A 22,759-nucleotide genomic window follows, 5' to 3' on the forward strand; every position below is an offset into this window, starting at 1 on the left:
GCAATGGATCGCAGCAATTCTTACCTCAGCTGTGAATTTAAAGTGAACCCAGTCTAGAATCCCACCAGAGCCTACTGTTCCAATTCATTGTACAATTCATTGTACTCTGAATTCCGCACCCCTTTGAATTAAACCAACCAATTAAAAATCAAAAAAAAAAAAGAAAAAGAAAGAAAAAGAAAAAAGAGAAAGTAACCAAACAGAAACAGCACTGTCAAAGAGGGTGAGCCTCAGCTCAGGTGGCAGAGTGCTTACGTCGAGTGCTTGAGGCCCTGGATTCCATTGCTCTCCCTACATACATCAGTGTGACACAGTGTGTGCACTTGTCATGCTAAGTGTTAAAGGTAGGAGGATCGGAAAATCAAAGTTGGAGCTGGAGAGATGGCTCACTGGTTGAGAGATCAAGCTGGCCTTGCAGACGACTTCGGCTTAATTCCTTTTTTTTCTTTTTTTATTTGATTTGGTCTTTTGAGACAGGGTTTCTCTGTGTAGCCCTGGCTGTCCTGGAACTCACTCTGTAGACCAGGCTGGCCTCGAACTCAGAAATCCACCTGCCTCTGCCTCCCAAGTGCTGGGATTAAAGGTGTGCGCCACCACCGCCAGGCTTCGGCTTAATTCCTATTACAAACATTTTGGCTCACAAACTGCAACTCCAGCTCCAGGGACTCCAAGAACTCTGGCAGCTCTAAACGTGCACGTGGTCCACATGCGTGATTGCTGGGATTCACATTTATAAATAAAGATAAGCTACTTAAAAACCTTGTGTATAAAAAATTCAAGGCCATCCTTAGCTACACTGTTACTTGGAGGATAGCCTGAGCTATACAAGACTCTCCCCAAAGAATTGCATGGCACATTCCACTCCCTCCACACCAGGTGTGCTGTGCCATCTTGGCTATCTTCCTTCACCATCCTGTGGGTGGCTGAGTGCCCAGGCTTGCTTCCCCTGCTCAGTATTACAAAAGAGAACCATGGTAAATGTTGCCAGCCAAGGAAAAGATCAAAGTTCAAGATTAGAGGCACACTTTCTGCTGAATCTCAATTGTTCTTACGACATGTTTCAATAAGGAAATTCCGATGGGGATGGTTAGTGCATGCTCCTAAATGATGAATAATTGCAAGGTCTCCTTTTGTTGCTGTTGTTGTTGTTTGGGTATAGTTCTCATTGTGAAGCCTAGGACAGCCTCAAAATCACTGTGTAGCCAAGGCTAGCTTTCAGCTCATAGCAGTCCTCTGCTGTAAACCAGCCTCATGAACGGGAGGATGGCAGGCGTGGGCCACACCCAGCTGAATGGATGCCATTATAAAATGAGGAAGAGGGCTGCAAACGTAGCCTGACGCAGGAATTTAAAAAAGATTGCTCTCTTTCTCTCTTTACATTTTTATTTAGAGTTTGTGCACATGCATTTGTGTGTCTGTGTGTGTGTGTGTGTGTGTGTGTGTGCGCGCTAGCATATTACAGAGTTCATTTGGAGGTTTAGAGGACAACTTTTGGGAGTTGGTTTTCACTTTCTCCCATGTGGTTCCTGGGGTCAGACTCAGGTCAGCAGTCTTAGCACCTGTACACACTGAGGTATTTGCAAAGTCCTCATTGCGTCCATTTGATGCCGTTGTTGAGTTTTGTTGTTCTAGTAGTTGTGTGTGGGGTTTGTGTGTGTGTGTGTGTTGTGTGTGTGTGTGTGTGTGTGTGTTTTGAGGCAGGGTTTCTCTGTGTAGCCCTGGCTGTCCTGGAACTCACTCTGTAGACCAGGCTGGCCTTGAACTCAGAGATCCTCCTGACTCTACCTGTCTAGTGCTGGGATTAAAGACGTGAGCTATGGTTGCCCAGCATCCACATCCCCACCCTTGTTTGTTTGTTTTTTTCCCCTTGAGATAGAATCTGATGTGCCTCACACTGGCCTCAAACTTGCTATACATGTAGCCAAGAGTGACCTTGAACTGCCTCTGTCTCCCACGTACCTGATACACACCGTTTATGTGGTGCTGGTGACCGAGCCCGCCCTTTGTGCATGCCTAACAGGCACTCTACCAACTAAGTCCCAGCTCCAGCCTTATTACAAGTATCTCAGGTGATACGATTTCATGTCAGGGAAATGTCTCCACAGTTGAGGCGCCAACATACCCACTACTGCAACAAAGATGCCTTCGGCCTTTCTTTTCTCTTTGCAGTGCTGGAGATTGAACATGCCCCGTGCATGCTAAAAAACAATGGCTTCCCAGTCTTCTGCTCATCCTGCCCCTTCCCTGTTGACTTCCCTCCTCCTCCCCCACCCTCATCCAACTACAGGTGAGGTCGCATCCTCTCCCATTTTATATAAACATTTCTGATACCCCCTCCCTTCCTCTATGGGTTGGAATCTTTCCTTGGATATCCATCCGTTGTATGGTTGTATGAAGATTCAGCTAGGACTAGGCAGGAGGACCTTGTATGCCTGTAACCCCAGCACTCTGGAGGCGGAGAAAGAAGGATCATAAATTCAGGACAGAGTAGCAGGTACCGGTGTTTATTGCCAGGCCTGGTGGCCTGAGTTCAGTCCCTAGGATTCATGTGGTAAAAGGACAAAGGTGACACACAAGTACTGTGGCAATGATGTGTGTGAAATAAATAAATAAATCATAGATAAACATAATAAATAAATAATAGGCAAATTCAAAGCCATCCTCAGGCACATAGCTTCTAAGTTCAAGCTCAGCCTGGGCTACATGAGATAGGGTCTCAAAATAACCAAAACTTGAGCTGGAGAGACGTCTCAGCAGTTAAGAGCACTGACTGCTTTTCCAGAGGTCCTGAGTTCAATTCCCAGCAACCACATGGTGGCTCACAACCATCTGTAATGGGATCTGATGTCCTCTTCTGGTGTGTCTGAAGACAGCTACAGTGTACTCATATAAATAAATTTTTTAAATTATTGTTAAAAATACCAAAATTTTTTCTTTTATAGTCTTAGAGATAACTCCCTCAAATATTGCACAGGAGGAAACTGAGGCACAGAGAATCATGACCTACAGGACACTGGGGCCAAGGATATAAGTCATATCCCCAGGGTGACATCTGTTCTGGGTTGATAAACTGTTGTGTTCACAGTCTTTCTTTCTCACTTAGCTCAGGCTGGCTTCAAACGCATTGCATGCATCACCACACCCAGTTTCTGGGTCTCTGGGAATGGAGCACAGGGCCTCATGCATGCTAGGCCCTCTACCAACTCAGCTCCACCCCAGTAGGCTCAGTCTTTGAGTCTCCCAGCACTAGGGAGGCTGAAGCAGTTGGGCAGCCGTGAGTTGGAAGCCAGCCTAAGCTACGGGTGAATTTTCTGCCTGGGCTCTCAAATTTCACTGCAGCTGGTGTCATATGTTCTGGGTGAATTTTCTGCCTGGGCTCTCAAATTTCACTGCAGCTGGTGTCATATGTTCTGGGCGTGACAGGGGCTAGTCGTGCCTAAACAGGGCTTGAATACTCAGAATATGTTCTCCTCAGGACAGACAGATGTAAGTGAGAGCTTATCTCAAAACACTGGGAAAGGCCCTTCAGATGGCTCAGCAGACAAAAGTGCTTGCTGCCTGGGAACCTGAGTTGGATCTTTTCAACTCTTTAAGATGGAAGACCAGAAGAGACTACAGCAAGTTGCGCAGATTCGAGCCCTCCACGGGCATGTCAAACCCTAGGTGTCGCACCCAGAACATGGGACCTCCACTGCAGTGGAATTTGAGTGACAGGGCGGGGACATCAGCGCTCTGGAGCGAGAAAAGGTCCAGCGTCCACAGTTTGAGGTATCATCCAAAACGAGGTTCTTCAAGGCTTCAGAACGGGGTGGCAGTGGGTGTGACTTCTCAGGCTCTGCTGACCCATTGGTCTCAGATAAGGGCCCCTTGGGACTCGCTGGCGCTTGCGCGGTGAGATTAGGAGGGTGTGTCGAGTCCAAGGGAGGCGGAATACGGGGGCGTGGCTTGCTCTCCGACCGAGCCCACCGTATCCGGGTGCTTTGGGCCGCCAAGATGGCGCTGGCTGTGGGAGGCCGGGTACCCGCTGCGGCCAGAGCCGGGCCCGGGAGCCCGGCTCTGAGTATAAAGTAACGCTGTTCTGGCCGCGGGGCTGCCCCAAGCGTTCGCAGTTCCCCCGACCTCGGGAACACCTGCGTCCTTCCTCCCCGGCGAGTCCATGAACTCCGTGTCGCCGGCCGCGGCGCAGTACCGCAGCGGGAGCCCGGAGGACGCGCGCCGGCCCGATTGTCGCCGGCCGAGGGGACAAACCCGGATCCCGGATCCCAGCAACCTAGGACCTTCGGGGTCCGGAGTGGCAGCTCTCGGCTCATCTGGGACCGACCCCGCCGAGCCTGACGAGGTGGACAAGTTCAAAGCCAAGTTCCTGACAGCCTGGAACAACGTCAAGTATGGTGAGGAGGGGTGCACAGGTCAAGGGTGTCAGAGGGGTCAGAGCAAAGGAAACCAAACCTTTACCCTGTCCTGCGGATGATCCCACCCAGGAGGAGTCACCTGCAGGTCCTCCGCCCTTCCCAGTCCTGGACATGGGGCGGGTTAGATGGGAATGGTTTTCAAGCCCCGCCCATTGCACCTGCTTGACCTTGGCCACATACCTTGCTTTTGCGTGGTCTGGTTACTGCCCTCGGTAACGTAGGTGCAGTAGTAAGAACAGAGCTAGCAGATGGTGGTTCACACCTGTAATCCTGGTACTTGGGATGCTGAGGCACGAGGTTTATAGAGTTTTAGGCTAGCCTCGACTACATAATAAGTTACAGACTGACTTGAGCTCCTCATGAGACTCTGTCTCAAAAAAAATTGGGAAAAGAAGGCTGGAGAGACTGCTCAGCAGCCCTGGCTGTTCCTCTAGAGAACCCAAGTTCAATTCCCAGCACCCACATGACATGGCAATTTACAACTGTCTGTAACTCCAGTTTCATGAGATCTAACACCCTTACACAGACATACATGCAGGCAAAACACCAGTGGATACTTAAAAAAAAAAAACCTGGAAAAAGTCTAGTGAGATGTCTTGGTAGTTAAAGGCATTTGCCTCTAAGCTCGAGGGCCTCAGCTCCAGCCTGGACCCAGATGGTGGAAGGAGAGAACCAACTCCTGCAGATCTTCTATTACTCCAGTCCCAAGCTGTGGTGCTTGTCCACATACACAAGCTCACATACACAAAATAAAAATGTGCTTTATACGTTTACAGCAAAACCCGACTGTCAGAATAGAATGGCCCTGGGTTGATAGGGGATGGACCCTCAGGAAGACATGACTAAGTCCCACCTGTGTTCTAGACAGATGAGGTATGGCATGGATTTTGCAGAGCCGCCCCCTGACATCTCAGCTAGGACCAGGCCCATGTCGCCACTGGGGAAAGGAAGGCCCATTGCTGATACTTGAATGCTGCTTTAAATTGCTGGGAGCTACCCCATGTCTCCCCAGGTTGGGCAGTTAAAAGCCGGACCAGCTTCAGCAAGATCTCCAGTGTTCACCTCTGCGGGCGATGCTACCATTTCGAGGGAGAGGGTGAGGTGTCAAATCTGGGACCACAGTAGGGGAAGTCTCCTAGGGTTCTCCTTGGTTGCCAGGCTGACTAGTTGGTTCTCATAGGTGACGTCCAGCGGTTTCAAAGGGACTTTGTATCTCGACTATGGCTCACATATCGCCGGGACTTCCCACCCCTAGCTGGAGGCAGCCTGACCTCAGACTGTGGTTGGGGATGTATGTTACGAAGTGGTCAGATGATGCTGGCTCAGGGCCTGCTCCTGCATTTTCTGCCTAGAGGTGAGTTGTATATATTCAGGCTGCAAGTGCCAGGCCCCTGGGTCAGCATTTTTAAGGTGCTTGCAACCTGTGTGTTGAATAGTGCGTTGGAATCCCAGAACCTGGGAGGTTGAAGCAGGATTTCGAGCTATAGTATCCAGTCTGGGATGGGATACTCTTCTTTATTTTTTTTTTTTCCCGAGACAGGGTTTCTCTGTGTAGCCCTGGCTGTCCTGGAACTCACTCTGTAGACCAGGCTGCCCTCAAACTCAGAAATCCGCCTGCCTCTGCCTCCCAAGTGCTGGGATTAAAGGCATGCGCCACCACCGCCCGGCCAGTCTGGGATACTATAAGGGTTGCAGAGATGGCTCTGCTGTTAAGATCACTTGCTACTTTTGCAGAGGACCCAGGTTTGATTTCCAGTACCCACATGTGAGTACCTACTCACAACCATAGGTATTTGCAGTTTCTGGGAATCTGACACCCTCTTCTGGAATCTTGAGCACCAGGCTCTCATAGAGCTCTTAAATACTTGGAGGAAAAACACTCCTGCACATAGGCTAAAAATAAACATTTATTTATTTATTTATTTATTTATTTATTTAAAAAATGAGTTTTGGCAGGGTTTGATGGTGTAGGGCTTTAATCCTAAGTGTGTGAGAGGCAGAGGTAGTTGGATCTCCATAAGTTTGAGGCCATTCTGGTCTATAGAATGAGTTCTAGGACAGCCAGTGCCGTTATACAGAAACCCGGTCTCAAAAAAAAAAAGCAAAAAACAAATCAAACAAACAAACATACACACACACAAGGTCAATTTGGAATTCCCATGAGTTTAGAGCTGTGAGTCAAATAAGAGGGAAGTAGGAATGTTGTACCGAAGTTTAGCTGTAAGTGAACATGTTTAGCTCTAAGTTTCGTCTCTTCTACAGACTGGAGGTGGGTGGAGGGCACAGGACTGGCTTCCTCTGAGATGCCCGGGCCAGCCTCTCCCAGTCGCTACCGAGGGCCTGGTCGTCGTGGTCCCCCTCGATGGACCCAAGCTCCACTGGAGATGGAACAGGATCGTTGGCACCGGCGGATTGTTTCCTGGTTTGCTGATCATCCCCAGGCCCCCTTTGGTCTACATCGGCTAGTGGAGCTTGGGTGGAGCTCTGGCAAGAAGGCGGGAGACTGGTATGGGCCCTCTGTGGTGGCACACATCCTCAGGTGAGACCCAGTACAGGGAAGATGGGAGCTGCTGGTGGCCCCCAGGAACTCAAGCCTGTCTGCTTTCCTGCCCCCAGGAAAGCTGTGGAGAGTTGCTCAGAAGTCACCCGCCTGGTGGTGTACGTCTCTCAGGACTGCACAGGTAAGGCTGGGAACAGGCTTCTACCTGAGCCAGTGCTACCTGAAGGCCTGATTTCTCAGGAGCTGATGCAAGTTTTGAGGTGTAGGTTCCGTCTCCTGCCTCTCTGCAAGACCTAGAAAGTCAGAATGAAAGAGGGGAGACCCTCCTTCATCCTTCTTCACTCCAGTCCCACTTAAAAAAAACAAAAAACTACATGTGTCAGCTATCCCATCAGCCCTGCTCACATTACTTCTACCAAACTATCCTGATTGTTAGACAGTCTGGTATCCTCAGGCTCACAAGCTGACAGAGGAGTCAGTGATTCATTGATCCCGAAAGGATCCACAAGATGGCTCAGTGACTGAAGGGGCTTGCTGCAAAAGCCTGATAGCTCGAGTCTGAACCTTGCACCTTTCTACAAAGTTGTCCTTTGACCTCCAGTTTTGTGCTTTGGCATGTACAACCCCAGATACACAATAATAATAACAATAATAATAATGTTTTTTACAAAAGGGCAGACAGATGAAGGCTCCGCCAGTGAAGGCTCTTGCAGCCAAGCCTGATAGCATGGATTGAATCTCCTGAACCCACATGGTTGAAAGAGAGAACTGACCCATACATGATACATACAAATAAATTAATAAAAACGGTGCTCATAGAAAGTGCCCAAATGTTAGCCATTGCTTTCTTCTAGGTCAGCTAATTATATTTATATAGCTTTGTTTATATTAAGTTAGGGTCTCTTGTAGCCCAGGCTGGCCTCAAAGCTACTATATGAGAATTATGAGACTGCCAGGCAGTGGTAGTGCACGTCTTTAATCCCAGTACTTAGAGGCAGGCAAATCTCTGTGAGTTCGAGGCCAGCCTGGTCTACAGAGTGAGTTCCAGGACAGCCAGGGCTACACAGAGAAACCCTGTCTCGAAAAACCAAAAAAAAAGGGAAAACAAATGATGAGTATGATCTTGAACTTTAGGCCCCTGCCTGAGCCAATAGAGGATTGCAGTTTAAAAGAGGCAGGTACGGTGCTGTACACCGTTAACTCGACATTCGAGGCAGGGGCAGGCAGCTCTAGTCCAGCCTGTTCTGCACATGACTTCCAGGACAGAGCTGTACATGGAGACCCTGTCTCAAAAAGGGGCTTGTGGGTTGTTTCTTTTTTTTTTTTTTTGGTTTTTCGAGACAGGGTTTCTCTGTGTAGCCCTGGCTGTCCTGGAACTCACTCTGTAGACCAGGCTGGCCCTGAACTCAGAAATCCACCTGCCTCTGCCCCCCAAGTGCTGGGATTAAAGGCGTGTGCCACCACTGCTCGGCAGGGCTTATGGTTTTATGTGGGCTGAGGAGGTAGCTCAGTTCCGGTCACCAGAGCCCGGGCGTGGTAGCATGTGCAGACACGGTGATGGGGGGGGGCCTCTCTGGCAGCCAGCCTAACCTAGTTTTTGAGCCTCAGGCCAGTGAGAGACCCTGTCAAATATAAAATGGGGTGTTCCTGAGGACAATTTTGGAGGCTGCTGTCTGACCTCAGGAGCCCACACACAGGTGTGTGCACCCATACACACATGTGAATATGCACTATCCAGGCACAAATGGGCTGGGGCTGGGTGAGGCTGGGAAATGGATACACAGGCTCTGACGTTTATCCTCAGCACCACAAGAAACAATTTAAAATGGGGCTTGCTGATGCCTGCTCAGAGTCCCTGTATGGCTGAGCTCATTTGGTAGAGAGAGCAGTTCTCTGACATGCATAAAGCCTTGGGTTCCATGGTCAACACTGCATAAATCCAGTTTGGTGGCACACACCTGCAATCTCAGCCTGTGAGAGATATAGCTGAATGGTCAGGCCTTAGAGTCATCCTGGCTAAGTAAGTTCTAGGCCAGTCAGGGCCCCATGAAGCCCTCAGGCCTTCACTTCCTGCTAATGGGATAGTCAGCGCTTGCCTGGAGGTCCCAGGATTGTCTAGATCTCAGTGTGAGAGAAAGTCTCTGCAGATGAGACTGCATTGCTCACCAGAGCTGTAAGGGTGATGGTGTGCTCCTGGGGCTAGAAGCCTGGTTAGAAAGGTGACCTACTGACCTGTCCCTGCAGTGTACAAGGCAGATGTGGCACGCCTGGTGTCCTGGCCAGATCCCACAGCGGAGTGGAAGTCTGTGGTCATCCTGGTGCCTGTACGACTGGGTGGGGAGACCCTTAACCCTGTGTATGTGCCCTGTGTGAAGGTAAGCACCTTGTGATGGGGCACCTCTGCCTAGGTGCCTCCACACTTAACAGAGGTCAACCATGGGTGTCATTCTTTGGTACTTGTGTCTCTGTGTGTGTGTGCAAGTATGTGTGTATGTCCTCTTCTGTTTGTTACATGAGTGTATGTGGTATGGGTGTGCACATGCAGAAGTGAGAAGACACAGGGTACCTACTCCATCACTCTCTGCATTATTCCTTTGTGACATGCTTGGTGAGCAAGTGCTCTTATCCTTTGAGCTGTCTTTCTGGCCCTCACCTATTTTTACAAGACAATTATAGGCACATACTAGGATGCTGCTGCCGTAGGTTCTGGGGACTGAATGCAGGCCCTCACACTCAGTGCTACCCACTAGTGACACAGCTCCAACAGATCTACTCGCTATCATGGGGGCTGGGATCCCAACCCTGTGAAATGAACCAGAATTCTGAGTATGGCAGTTAGCGTGGACCTCCTGAAAACAAGCTGGAATGTTCTGGAAGATGGGGAAGAAGCTCAAGGGTGGAGGTCTGTGCCAGGCAGCACATAGTTCAATCCCAGCACACAAATGTAGTTTCTTATTAAAAGCAGACCTGTCATCTCATCCAAACACTTGGAAGGCTGAGGTAGGAGGACCTTCTAGAAGGCACATGAGGAGCTAAAGAAGGGAAAGAGGACAGCATGACAGCCTCAAGCAGAAACCCTTTGGCAAGTCTGCACTCAAATGAAACACCAAGTTCTCCCTGTAAGCCTAAAGACTGTGCCATCTGTCACTTTCACTCCACTCCCCGTCTCCCCTCAGCCCAGCTACACTGGGCCAGTGTGGTGATTTCAGAACATTCCTGCTCAGGGCCTTCAGTTTCCTGCCCTCAGGGAAGACTTCACACTCAAACCCATCCCCCTAGGTCTTTGCTCTCTTTTCTTTTTTCTTTTCATTTAAAACTTCAAGTTCTGGCTCAGAGTGGGTGTGGCAAGCTGTCAGCACACATTTAAGATCAGGCTTCTATCCCCAGCCACCAAATAAAATCAATAAAACAGCATAAAGACACACTCCTGTAATCCTGGAGGTTAAGGCAGGAGCATCTAGGGTTGAAGGGCAGCTTGGGCTGCATAGGGAAGCTAACTCAAGTGTTTGCCTGTCCTCTTGGTGCAGCCCTCGAACTGGAGCTGATAGGCAGCAGAGACAAGGAGGGTCGGAGATTAAGGCAAGCCTTGGTTGTATGAGTCATTTTTAAAATTGCCAGGTATCGTGCAGCATGCCTTTAATCCTAGGACTCGGAAGATAGAGGCAGGTGGATCTCTGTTAGTTCAAGGCCAGCCTGGTCTACATAGACCCTACTTTGAAAACAAGAACAAAATGTAAAAAGTGGTTAGAACCGTGGTTGTCAACCTTTGAATTGTGACTCCTTTTAGGGTGGGGGGTGTCAAATGACCTTTCACGGCAGTTGCCTAAAGCCATTGGAAAACATATTTATATAACAACTCATAATAGTACCCAAATGACAGTTATTAAGTAGCAATTAGAAACAACTGGTTTGGGGTCATCACGACATGAACTGTATTAATGGGCTGCAGCAGTAGGAAGGTTGAGAACCACTGGGTTAGAGGAGTGGTTTCCTGGTCAGGAGGGGACTTGGACAGGACCAGAGTTTTATCCATCGCATGTATCGGCTGCTCACACTCCAGGAAGCTGACTCCCTCTTCCAGCACTGCACTCAGGCACACACACCACACAGGAGCACCCACCTGGCCTTACCCTTTAATTTCAGCACTTGGCAGGCAGAGGTAGGTGGGTTTCTGAGTTCCAGGATAGCCAGGGCTTCAGAAAAACAAAATTAAAAAATAAACCTTGTAAGAAGTTATACGGCCCTCTCTCTAAGCTAAGGCTGTTTCTGCTCTAGAACTCGTGAGTGCCATCAGACTTGGTTGGGTCGCTTGTTGGCTGCTCCCCTCGATCCCCTGGCTTCAGAGGCTCGAGGTACCTGCTTAGTGTGCTGAGCTCCTGTCTGATGCCAGCCTCTCTTCCACAGGAGCTTCTGCGCTCAGAACTCTGCCTGGGCATTATGGGGGGCAAACCCCGGCATTCACTGTACTTCATTGGCTATCAGGGTAAGGCACAGCCTCTTTTCTTGGGTCACAGACACCCCCCCACCTCACCCCCACCCCATGCACACGCACGCGCACACACACACACAGACACCCTCCCCCTTTCTCTTGCCCTCCAGTTTACATTTGCCCCCTCCCCTACCAGATGACTTCCTTCTCTACCTGGATCCCCACTACTGCCAGCCCACAGTGGATGTCAGCCAGGCCAACTTCCCCCTGGAGGTGAGCTGGTGGCTTTGAATGGGGGCGGCAGGTATGGGCACAAAACGGGGACCCCTCAAACCTCTCTTATCTGCCCAGTCCTATCACTGCACCTCGCCCCGCAAGATGGCCTTTGCCAAGATGGACCCCAGCTGTACCGTGGGGTTCTATGCTGGAAACAGGAAGGAGTTTGAGACACTCTGCTCGGAGCTGATGAGGGTGAGCTACCATCATGGGGTTATGTCTCAGAGGTTGTGTCCCTGCCTCCAGTGTGCTAGACAGACTGGGTTCCACCTACAGTCCTGGGACAGTAACAGACCACTCATGCTTGACAGCAGAAGTACATCGAGGTGTACTTCTGTCCACCACTGGAAAGCTCAGCCCAGAATAGACCTGAAATGTTTAGGGGGTATTTTGGGGTCAGCCACCTGCAGTTCATCAGAAGTTTCAGGGCAACCATTCACAGGCTGAGCCAGTTATGCATGGTCCAGCTGTGGCAGCTGGTTCTCAAAGACCCTGAACTGAGACTGCTTTCCTCCATCCTCCTACAGATCCTCAACTCCTCCTCAGTCACAGAACGGTACCCCATGTTCACAGTGGCTGAGGGCCACGCTCAGGACCACAGCCTGGATGCCCTCTGCACCCAGCTCTCCCAGCCCACACTGCGGCTACCTTGCACAGGACGCCTACTCAAGGCCAAAAGGCCCAGCTCTGAGGACTTTGTGTTTTTATAATGGGATGGGGAAAGATGCCAGACTATTTATTTTTTTATTTATGTCATGTCAGGTATGGGATCTGGAACTCCAGTGGTGGTGCTGGACCCGTCCTCAGTCTCCGTCCTCCCCAACACAGCTGAGACCTATCTAGGCCCCCAGCTTGGGGTTGTGCCCTTTTGCTGTCCTCACCCCCAGCTGCCCCTGTCTCCTCAGGAGCCAGGGATGAAGAGTGGGCTCCAGGGCACTCACTCAGGGCCTGATTCAAGCTCTGTAGCCTGCACTGGGTCCCTGACCTGGGAGAAGTGACTGTGGCTGCTGGATGGAGGCTGATAAAGACGCAGACTTGAACATGCCTGGCCTTGTTGACATTCAGGCTGTCCACGGGGAAGACAGCACTCTGGCAGCCTCAGTTTCCAAGCTTAGAAACAGCAGTACCCTCTCGTGTAGGCAGAGTATGGTCAGCAGCTTAGTTGTAGAGGCAGGTTGGCTCCCTGTGGCCCTCAGGAGTGGCTTTGCTGTTTCTTCCGTTGGTGACCCAACTGGCGGAAGTGCAGCCTTTTGGGGTTGAGACCAAAGGCCTGCAATCTCTGTCGGCTGAACTTGTGACCTCCAAGTGTCACTGTGGGACCCAGCAGCCTGGCCTTCTTACTCTTCTGCTTCTGGGATGCTGTCTTCTCTGGGCAGGATGTGTGGGCCAACTCCTCTTCCTTGGCTACTAAGGGCTCAGCCTGGGGCTTCTTCTCTTCAGCCCCATGGGGCATAGGCAGCTGTACCTGTGGGCTGGCCTTGCTCTGTGACTTTCCTGTGGTTTCTGGGGGCATTTCCATCCTACAGGGAGAAAAGTCAGGGCTTAGGTGGTCAGCCTGTTGTCCGGAACATGATCTTCCCCCTTTGCTCTTTGTGTTTGTGCGGGTGTTCATGTAGCCCAGTGTAGCCTTAGACTCTGTACCCACATTTTTTTTTTAAAAGCAGGGTGGGGTGATATGGCCTCACTATGTCGCTCTGGCTGTCCTGGACCTCACAGTAGACCACACTGGCCCTAAACTCCGAGCTCCTCAGGGTTTTATACAGTGCTGAGATACATGCCAGGGAAGCACTCTGACCACTCAGCCAAAACCCTGCTTTTGTTGTCTAATGACGGAACCCAGATGGGCTCAGCTTCCTGAGATGACTTTCATAAATATGACAACTACAGATTAGCTGGACCAGGGAAAGCCATGTATGTTGGTCAACTCCATGTGCCTTCAGTGCAGCTGTCATGTCTGTCGCAATCAGAGTCTGGGTCCTGGACTCTAGGGGGTGACAGTGATAACTGTCCTTGTAACAGCTAACAGGCCTGTAAGAATTTTGTTCAGGCTTGGGCTAAAACTCAGGACTTTAATCACTCTAAACAGAATCTCACTAGGTGTGATGCTGCACACCTGCACACCTTTAATCCAAACACTGGAGGCAGAGGGAGATCTCTGAGAGTTTGAGACCACCATGGCCTACATTAAGAAGTTCCAAGAGGACTACACAGACCCAAGTCTTAAATAACACAATCTTTACATCCCATAAGGGCAGGGTGTTGGCTGTGGAGTCCAGGCTGGCATCAAACTCATGAACCCTGTCCTGCCTCCCTAGTGCTGGGATTACAGATGTGCACCAGACAGTCCAGTCCTCCTGATCCTTAATCTGAGTGTTTTAGGCATACACTCAATCTCTGAAGCCTGAACCACAAAGTCACCTTACTAAGAGGGACTGTGACTGGCCTACAGTTTGCACATCTGAGTGTCAGCTCCATGGGCTGCTGTCACCCTCCCTGGCCCAGTGCTTACTCTTCTTGGCACAGGGACTTGAAGATCTGCTTCTTCTTCCACACGTTCTGGGCCTTCTGGCTGTACACTCGCTGCTCCTGCTTCTCTTCCTGCTCGGACCTGTGGATCAGAGGTGTTCTAGAAGCTGCCCAAACTGTCTCTCCCCTCCTCCACCACCCTGCTGTCACCTGTACATGCAGGTCTTCTTCAGGGAACACCAGCGGTTCAGTTCCTTGTCATCAGCTGCAAGGATCTGCATGGGGAGGAACAAGATACCTACTCTGTGGTCCTGGGGCCTACCTCTGAGCCTCAGCCACTCAGCAGGGAAGGCAAGAGGGTGGGGGACAACTGAGTTTAGTGTTTTGGTATTGAGGCAGGGTTTGTTTGAATGTCACTGTGTAACTCAGGCTATCCTGGAATTCACAGCAGTCCCTTCCTACCTCAGCTTCTCTAGAGCTGGCCTCCATTAACACTGTTTCAGTTCTTAGTGACAGAGGCAGCACTGAATTCTAGATCTTCTTGTCACACCTCTCCACAAAGAATGTACACCTCCTCCAATCCCCTGCCCTTCCCTCGATTTCCCCTGGCTACCCTGGTCCCAACCTCCTCTGTGCTGAGCCCGAAGTCGCAGGGCACCACAGTGCGGTACTTGAAACGACAGGGTAGGTCGTCAATAATGTCCTCATAGTCCAGACGGTAGTACTCATCTAGGTACTCCTCAAAGGTCTTGTCCCCTGCACAAGAGACACACAGCCAGGGTAGTATGTGTTCAAAGCCCCATGAGGCACACTGCCCCATCATGTTTTGTGCCTCACCAGGGTCAAACGTGGGCTTCTCCTGCCCCACGGCAGCTGCAAACGTAGACTTGCGCTTTCTCTTGCCTGAGGTGGGGGCCTCACGAAGCTTCTTCCGCGGTTGGCTGGGGTCATAGTCTGCATCCATCTATCAGAAAGAGCAGGTCAGATCAGACCAGTTCTAAATGCTCCTGGAGCATCCAGACCCCACCAGGGACACACACTGTTCTTAAGGTCTCACAGTCCATGCTGGCCTCTAACGTGCTGTGCGCCCAAGCCTTGGACCATGTTCATGGAAAGCTCTTGCTCTGTCAACTGCACCTACTTCAGACTCACACCAGTGGCACTCACGTTAAAGTCAGGGTCCTCACAGTGCAACTCCTGTTGGCTCCAGGCCCCATCTTGCTCAGGTACACCCCATGTGTCCCAGTTCCAGTCATCTGATTCCATAGAGGACAGACAGGAAAAGTGAGGACAGCACACGGCTACACCGACCCTGTTTCCCTAACTTTCTACAGACACGTACCTTCCAGCCCGTCCTCTTCCTCAAACTGTGGCTTCTCTTCCTCTGCAGTACCATAGAAGGCATCTCCAAAGCATTTCTGCAAGGGAAGGGGAGGACTAAGGGGCAGCAGCACCCACATAGCACACCAACATGGCTCAGCTGCCCCATGCTAATTCCAGCACAACTCACCAGCCTTACTGTTGTACAAGACAGGGTTTCATGTAGGCCAGGCTGGCCTCAAACTACATACCAGAGGCTAGCCTTGACATTGTGATCCATTTGCTTCCACCCCTGAGTGTAGTGATTGTAGGTGTGTGAATGGCAGTTTTTGCTTTTATTGAGAGAAAGTCTTGTAGCCCAGGTTGGTATTCCTGCCTCAGATTACCTAATGCTAGGATTATAAGCCAACACACCAAACTGTGTGGCTCCTGAGTGTTCCAAGAAATGGTCTCCTGAGTGCTGAGACCCTCCACGGCACTGCCTGCTGTCTAGGCTGCACTAGTCTCACACAACAGCTACAGCTCTGTAGGATTCAGACCCTGTCATCTCTTGTGCCCCACTACCTATGACAGTAGTCTGAGAGGAAGTTTCCTCCAAGATCCTACTTACATTAGACATGGTACACACCTGTACTCAGCAGGTAGAGGCTAAGCCCAGGGGATCATGAGTAGCATGCTAACCTGGGCTACAAAATGAGCCTGGAACTCAGATGGCAGGGTGCTATCCCAGTATACATAAAGCCCTGGCACCACCCCTAACCCTACGACCCACATCTGAGGGCACAGTTGTGATTCTACAAGGACACTGCGCCCACATGTCTGCACTACTACCATGATCCCCGAGTCTATACAGGGATATGTAGGTACACAGTAGGGTCACAATTACAAGGCAGGTATGGCTGGGCACTCTGAATTCTTTTTTTTTTGGTTTTTCGAGACAGGGTTTCTCTGTGTAGCCCTGGCTGTCCTGGAACTCACGCTGTAGACCAGGCTAGCCTCGAACTCTCGAACTCAGAAATCCGCCTGCCTCTGCCTCCCAAGTGCTGGGATTAAAGGCGTGCGCCACCACCGCCCGGCTACTCTGAATTCTAAGACCATAGAAACACCAACACTGGGCTGGAGAGATTGCTCAGTGGTTAAGAGCACCGTCTGTTCTTCCAGAGGTCCTGAGTTCAATTCCCAGCAACCACATGGTGGCTCACAACCATCTATAATGAGATCTGATGCCCTCTTCTGGTGTGTCTGAAGACAACAACAGTGTACTTACATACATGAAATAAATCTTTAAAAAAAAAAAAGAAAGAAACACCAACATTCACTGTGGGCCTGCCAGAGGAAAACACGGCCCACTGTTTATTTATTTTCATTTCTTTCTTTCTAGTTACTCAGTGTGTATGGAATTTTGCCTGCATGTGTCCCTATGTCACGTGCATGTCGGATGCTCCTGGAGGTCAGAAGAGGGAATCAGATCCCCTTGGACTGTAGTTACAGTGAGCTATGAGGTGACATGTAGGTGATGGGAACTGAACCTTGGTCTTCTGGAAGAACAGCCAATACTCTGAAAGGCTGAGCCATCTCTCTAGGCCTCTCTGTGCACTTATTAACACTCTGCATATGCTCAACCTGCACCAGGTTCTTGATGAAATTCTTACAGCTACCATGAACAACAGCACCTTGCTCCTCTACAGAGAAACCGAAGCTCAGACCTGAGAAGTGCCTTGAGAAGAAAGACAACTCCACTGCACTCTGCGTCCTCCTCGCTAAGCCTACCAATGTGCCTTCAGCTCTTCCCATCACTTCCGCCTGGCTAGTGGCCACTAGGGGCTGTCACAGGACCCAGCCTTTTCTGACAGATATCTCAACACCTGTCTCTAAAACATGGTCCTCTGTTCTTCCAGTACAACAATGTTCCTGGCCAGATGAGCTGTAGGACTAGTGCTCAGTCACAGATGCTTGCATACACAGGCCCTGGTATCTATGTTCTATCCCAACATCACCACAAATACACAACAACAAACACTAACCTAGGGACTGGTGACAGGACTCCCCTGGAACCTCTCAGCCCCACCAAGATACCTTCCACATATGTGTCATGAAACATGTGACACCCCAACACATAAATGTCAAAACACATTTATAGTAAATAAATTCAAGGTCCAAGCCATGGTGGTGCACATCTGTAACTGCAGTCCCTGAGGAGCAGACAAGGGTTGGTAATGTGGAGGCCAATGTGGATATATGGTGAGAGTCTTTCTCAGAAAAGCAAGCAGGAAATTAAGCCATCCCTGATAACAGGTCAATGACTCAGCTTGTTTTTTTCAACATTATGGAATACAAAGAAAACATTTACCAAGAGAAACTTCTCTTCACCCCTGCCTCTGCCGCCCAGGCTGCATTAGAACTGTGTAGTTGAGGACAACCCTGAACTTCCTATCCTTGTATCCCAATGCCAGGTTTATGGAACTCTGATCATCTGAACCAGCTGTACTGGTGATATCTGTCTGCAACTCTCTCCTGATGGCAAACAGCCGGAGTGAGTTCCAGCCTCTTAGCCCTGCAGTCATCAAGAAAACAACTGGCTTCACTGTGCTATGTGCTAATTTGGGTTGTGCATTAGCTTGGGTGGATTCCATTTTTTGTTGTTGATTTTCAGTCTCTCTTTGTCTCTCTCTGTCTCTCTTTTTGGTGGCAGAAGCTGCACCCCAAAGAAAGATGCTCTACCATAGCCATGGCCCCAGCCCCTTACTGGGGGATTGTAGGCAGGGCTTCTACCCCTGAGCCACACCTTGGCCCTTCCCATGCCCCTCCCTCTCCCAGGGGTCTTCTTACCCGGCTGGATGCTGACCTCCACCCCTCTGTCTCCCAGGCAGGCCTTCAAGTCCTGATCCTTCTCACCCAGGGCAGTTGCCTCTTTTGTGTCAACTCCTCCCCCATCTCTCCTTAGCCAGAGGAAGTACTCCACTAGCCCTCACACTGCAGGCAGAGAAAAAGGGGCCCCAGAAGTCATGTCATTCTGAGCAGTCATACCTGCATGAGCTGGTCATGCTGGGCAGGGTCAAAGTCATCTTCCAGGTCCTGCTCCTCAAGGCCCAGTGTCTCATTGCCAGTGACCTGTCGCAGCTTCTCCAGCTTGGCCAGAATCTCCTTCCTCTTAAGGTTCTTTAACTGTTTCAGCTCCTCCTGCTTCCTGGCCTTCTCCTGTGGATGAGAGAGGCTCAGCGTCCCTAATAGACAGAGCCTTGCACTGGAGCCTCCCAATACAAGAACTTTTCTGTTTTCCTTTGAGACGGTCCCAGGTAGCTCATGCTGACCTTAACAACAGATCCTCCTGCCTCCACCTCCTCACCTCTGGGAATGCTGGCACTGTTGTCAGCTACGCCTGTTTCCTTCAATGCTCGGATGACAGCCAGCAATTCGTGCACTAGGCAAGCACTTTACCCGCTGAGCTGCAGCCTGTATTTTGTATGCTTTTGAGACAGTCTCACTATCTAACTCAAGATGGCCTAGAACTCTTTATGTAGATCAGGCTGACCTTGATATTGTGGTGACTTGTACTGTCAGTATAGGTGCACAACACCATGCCAGCTAATTTTTACTCTATTATTGTTTTTTGATATAGGATCTTTGTAGCCCAGGCTGGCCTAGAATCCTCCTGTCTCTGCTTCCTGTAAAGGTGTGTGGCACCAGCTTCCTTTTACTTTCTTCTGTGGAGATGGTGTAAGTAGGTTTCCCAGCTTGGCCTTGAAATCTCTGCCTACCTCAGGCAGGTCCAAAATCTTCAGTGTCTGTGCCTGTGCTCTGGAGGCCAGGGGTCACTGGCATGCACTGCCACACCCACCCACACTCACCCTTTTCTTCCGCTCCCTCGTTTCTTCCCTCTTCTCCTTCCTGCGCTCATCCTTGCGACGCACAGACGATGCGATGCTTCTTGGGTACGTCTTGACCTGTGGGCAGGAGAGGAGCCCAGTGGGACCTCAGAGATGGTATGGGGTTGAAGGGCTGCACCCTGGGCAGCCATGTCCTCCCTGACCCAGGCCCGGGGAACACACTGAGGCTGAGTCAGGCTCCTCAAAGCGGAAGTTGTACTTGTGTTCAAAGTCTTCCTGCTTCTTCAGGAATAGCTCCCCTTCATCTGAGGAGTCGTCCACTGCCAGCTGGACCGGAGGGCCCAGAGCCCTGAAGGACAACATGACGGAGTAAGGCTCAGGAACACTGATGAGTCTGGCCAGACATGACCTTGTTTCATCCTCTCAAAAACTCTACAAAAGGGGCTGGTAAGATGGCTCAGTGGTGCTTTCTGACAAGCCTTAGAACCCTAGTTCGACCCTATGGGTCCACTGGTGGAAGGAGAGAACTGACTGCCATGAGTATGCTGCCTGTCTTCAGTATACTTCCCCACCCCTGCAAATACATAAATGTAGTGAAGAAATTAGGAATAATAATAACTATTTTTTAAAAATTCAAAGCTCACAGTGCCTTTGCTGCCTAGCCTGGATGCTGGAGAATAACCTGCGGCACTCTGGAGAGAGGCGGCTGCTTACCCTTCCTCCTCCGCCTCCTCCCCGTCCTCGTCATCCTCCTCGTAGCCTTTGTTGAGGATATAGTCCCTCAGGAACTGTTCCCCCTCATCCAGTTCCGGGTTACTCCAGTACTCCTTGAGGTGTGTCTATGGAGAGAGGATGGTGCAAGCGGAGTCCCCTGCCGAGGGGCACGGAGGCAGCCTGGGATGGACGTGGGGCCCCTTCCTGCCTTTTTTTCTTTTTTGAAACAGTGTCTGACTGTGTAGCCCAGGCTAACTAGGCACTAGCTACAATCTTGTCTCAGTCTCTCGAGCATTGAGAGTACAGATCTGAGCAACCACCTGGGCTGTATTAGTTCATTTTATTCACTGAGAAACTGTAGTCCAGAAACTGTTCATGTGTATCCTCAAAGAATATGCCGCTGCTGACTTTTTGGTGCTGGAACAGAAACCAGGGCCTTGTGCATTCCAGGTAAGCACTATCCCTGAGCCATGACCACCTGCTTACTGGGGGAATTTAGGCAGGCCTCTGCCACTGAGCCACACCCTAAACCCTTACTGGAGAACTCTAGGCAGGGGCTCTACCACTGAACCAAATCCCAGGCCCTCAAGAGTCCTTGGGTATTTGGGAGTATAAGGTGAGATAAAGTAGTAACAGGTAATTTGGCCTGAGGACCGTGTCTGAGGACTTACCAGTTCTTTGAGCGACTCAGAGCTGTCAATCTCCTTTTGTCCCTTTAGCCACTCAAGGTAGTCCATTTCCTCCTGGGCCTGTGGAAGGCAAGCACTCAGGCCCTGCTGTCTCCAGCCCCACAGCCCCAGCCCCAGCCCCAGCCCCAGCCCCAGCCCCAGCCCCAGCAGCCCCAGGCACTACCTTTTGTTCCCCACTCTTAGTGTGCTTCTGCAGCAGCCCAGAACCACCTTCCCCGGCACTGTCCTCATCACCGCTGTCCTCCACAAAAGCCCGAAAGCTGCACACCAGGGGATAGACTTAAGCACTGGTGTGTGACCAGCCCTGAGCTCTGGACCTCAGAGGGACACTGTGGCAGTGGCAGCAGCCCTCCTGTTCCCACCCACCACAGCCCACACATACCTTTCCTTCAGCTGTTTCTGCTCTTCTACGTAACTCTTTGTGGATGTTTCCTGCAGAGGGATTGGATGTGGGCCCCAGGCCAGCTACGGACCCTCACACCCGCAGTCAGCTGTTGTTCTACCCACCTGGAGCCTGTGCTCAAAGGTCTCCCCATCAGAGTTGTCCTCATCCACATATTTGCTGTACAAAACACAGTGAGAACTTAGAACGTAGCGCTGGAACACAGCAGCTCAACACAGTATCTTCAGTTTAGAGTGCGTCTACTGGCGTTGGTGTCTACTTGCTATTTTTCCCAAAGACATCTTTTATATATGTGGATATCTGTAATGTGTGTGTACTGCATGCACGTGGCTATAGGTGCCAGTGCCAAAAAGAATAGAAAAAAGACTGAGAGCCAGAAAAGGCACATGTACCCTTGGCTGACCTGAACTCACTATGTAGACCAGGGTGGGCTAGAACTCAGAGATATACCTCCCTCTACTTGCAGAATGCTGTGATTATCGGAGTGTGCCACAGTGCCCAGCTCTCCTCCATATTGAGACAGCCTCTCATTGCTCACAGTTGCAGCTAGGCCTGCTTCACCAAACTCCTGCAACCCACTATCTCTGCCCTTCCAGCTTGGAGTCGCAGGTGCTGTGAGGCCATGCCAGCATGTAACAAGGGTGCTGGGATCTGAACTCAAATTCTCGTGCTTTAATGGCAGTGTTCTTACCCACTGAGCCACTTGATATAGCCCACCTCCCACCCTGGAAGACATGGGGTTTAGCATGTAGTTCTACGTGGCTTTCGACTTGCTATCTGAAGCAGTCTGACCTAAAACTCATGACTGCAGTCCTACTCCTGTCTCTAGAGCGCTGGGGTTATAGGTATGCACTCCTGAGGCTGGCCAGAACTCTTGAGTTTTAAATTTTTTTTTTTTGTTTGTTTGTTTGTTTTTAGAGACAGGGTTTCTCTGTGCAGCCCTGGCTGTCCTGGAACTCACTCTGTAGACCAGGCTAGCCTCGAACTCTCGAACTCAGAAATCCGCCTGGCTCCGCCTCCCAAGTGCTGGGATTACAGGCGTGAGCCACCACCTCCCGGCTTAAATGTATTTTTATTTCACAATATTTTTCTCCTTTCTTTTGTCCTTTCCTTTTTTTAAAAAACAGTGCCAAGGAGCAAGTCAGGGGCTTCCCAAGGCCTAGGCCCTGGCCCTTGTTTTGTTTTTGGTTTTTTGAGACAGGGTTACTCTGTATAGCCCTGGTTGTCCTGGAACTCACTCTGTAGACCAGGCTGGCCTCGAACTCAGAAATCCACCTGCCTCTGCCTCCCAAGGGCTGGGATTAAAGGCATGTGCCACCACTGCCCGGCCGGCCCTTGGTTTTTCAAGTTTATGTGAATGTGTTTACATGCCACATGTGTGTGGATGCCTGTAATGGCCAGAAGAGGGTATTGAATCCCCTGGTATTCCAAGGGGATCTGAGATCTGGAATTCCAAGATGGCACCCACCTGGTGTGGGTACTGAGAATTGGACTCATGTCCTCTGGAAGTGCACCAAGCACGCTTAACTGCTGTGCTACCTGTCCAGCTTTAAAACATTAAAAAAAGGTTTTATCTGACATCATATGTATGTGTGTGGAGGTGGGTTTTTGCATGTACGTGCAGTGCCTGTGGAAGACAAAGACACAGAACTCCTAGAGTCAGATGGCTGTCATCTGCTGGACATGAGTTCAGGGACTAATTCTTAACCAGCTCTAAAGCCTG

The 22,759-nt window shown here is 50.4% G+C and overlaps 2 protein-coding genes across 2 annotated transcripts in view; one reads left to right on the forward strand and one right to left on the reverse strand.

Annotated features, from left to right (window-relative positions):
• The first annotated feature begins 3,971 nt into the window (after nucleotides 1-3,971).
• Nucleotides 3,972-12,661, forward strand: Atg4d (autophagy related 4D cysteine peptidase). Its single transcript, XM_028763731.1, has 10 exons — nucleotides 3,972-4,391; nucleotides 5,425-5,508; nucleotides 5,593-5,766; nucleotides 6,675-6,951; nucleotides 7,029-7,093; nucleotides 9,157-9,287; nucleotides 11,317-11,395; nucleotides 11,538-11,614; nucleotides 11,693-11,812; nucleotides 12,145-12,661. Exons 1-10 carry the CDS (start codon nucleotides 4,157-4,159, stop codon nucleotides 12,325-12,327), a joined length of 1,425 nt encoding a protein of 474 aa, XP_028619564.1. The 5' UTR covers nucleotides 3,972-4,156; the 3' UTR covers nucleotides 12,328-12,661.
• The window catches only part of Kri1 (KRI1 homolog), a 14,549-nt gene continuing 4,132 nt past the window's right edge, over nucleotides 12,343-22,759 (reverse strand). Inside the window, exons 5-19 of the mRNA XM_028763730.1 lie at nucleotides 21,141-21,195; nucleotides 21,016-21,065; nucleotides 20,797-20,893; nucleotides 20,616-20,693; nucleotides 19,945-20,069; nucleotides 19,453-19,579; nucleotides 19,252-19,347; nucleotides 18,431-18,601; nucleotides 15,426-15,501; nucleotides 15,251-15,339; nucleotides 14,921-15,047; nucleotides 14,709-14,839; nucleotides 14,294-14,358; nucleotides 14,127-14,225; nucleotides 12,343-13,137 (exon numbers count right to left, since the gene is read on the reverse strand). Coding sequence (XP_028619563.1) covers nucleotides 12,810-13,137; nucleotides 14,127-14,225; nucleotides 14,294-14,358; nucleotides 14,709-14,839; nucleotides 14,921-15,047; nucleotides 15,251-15,339; nucleotides 15,426-15,501; nucleotides 18,431-18,601; nucleotides 19,252-19,347; nucleotides 19,453-19,579; nucleotides 19,945-20,069; nucleotides 20,616-20,693; nucleotides 20,797-20,893; nucleotides 21,016-21,065; nucleotides 21,141-21,195 — 1,714 coding nt within the window. The 3' untranslated portion in view covers nucleotides 12,343-12,809. The remainder of the gene's footprint in view (nucleotides 13,138-14,126; nucleotides 14,226-14,293; nucleotides 14,359-14,708; nucleotides 14,840-14,920; nucleotides 15,048-15,250; nucleotides 15,340-15,425; nucleotides 15,502-18,430; nucleotides 18,602-19,251; nucleotides 19,348-19,452; nucleotides 19,580-19,944; nucleotides 20,070-20,615; nucleotides 20,694-20,796; nucleotides 20,894-21,015; nucleotides 21,066-21,140; nucleotides 21,196-22,759) is intronic.

This window comes from Grammomys surdaster, unplaced genomic scaffold (genome assembly GCF_004785775.1).
Source record: "Grammomys surdaster isolate TR1022 unplaced genomic scaffold, NIH_TR_1.0 140, whole genome shotgun sequence".
Classification (NCBI taxonomy): domain Eukaryota; kingdom Metazoa; phylum Chordata; class Mammalia; order Rodentia; family Muridae; genus Grammomys; species Grammomys surdaster.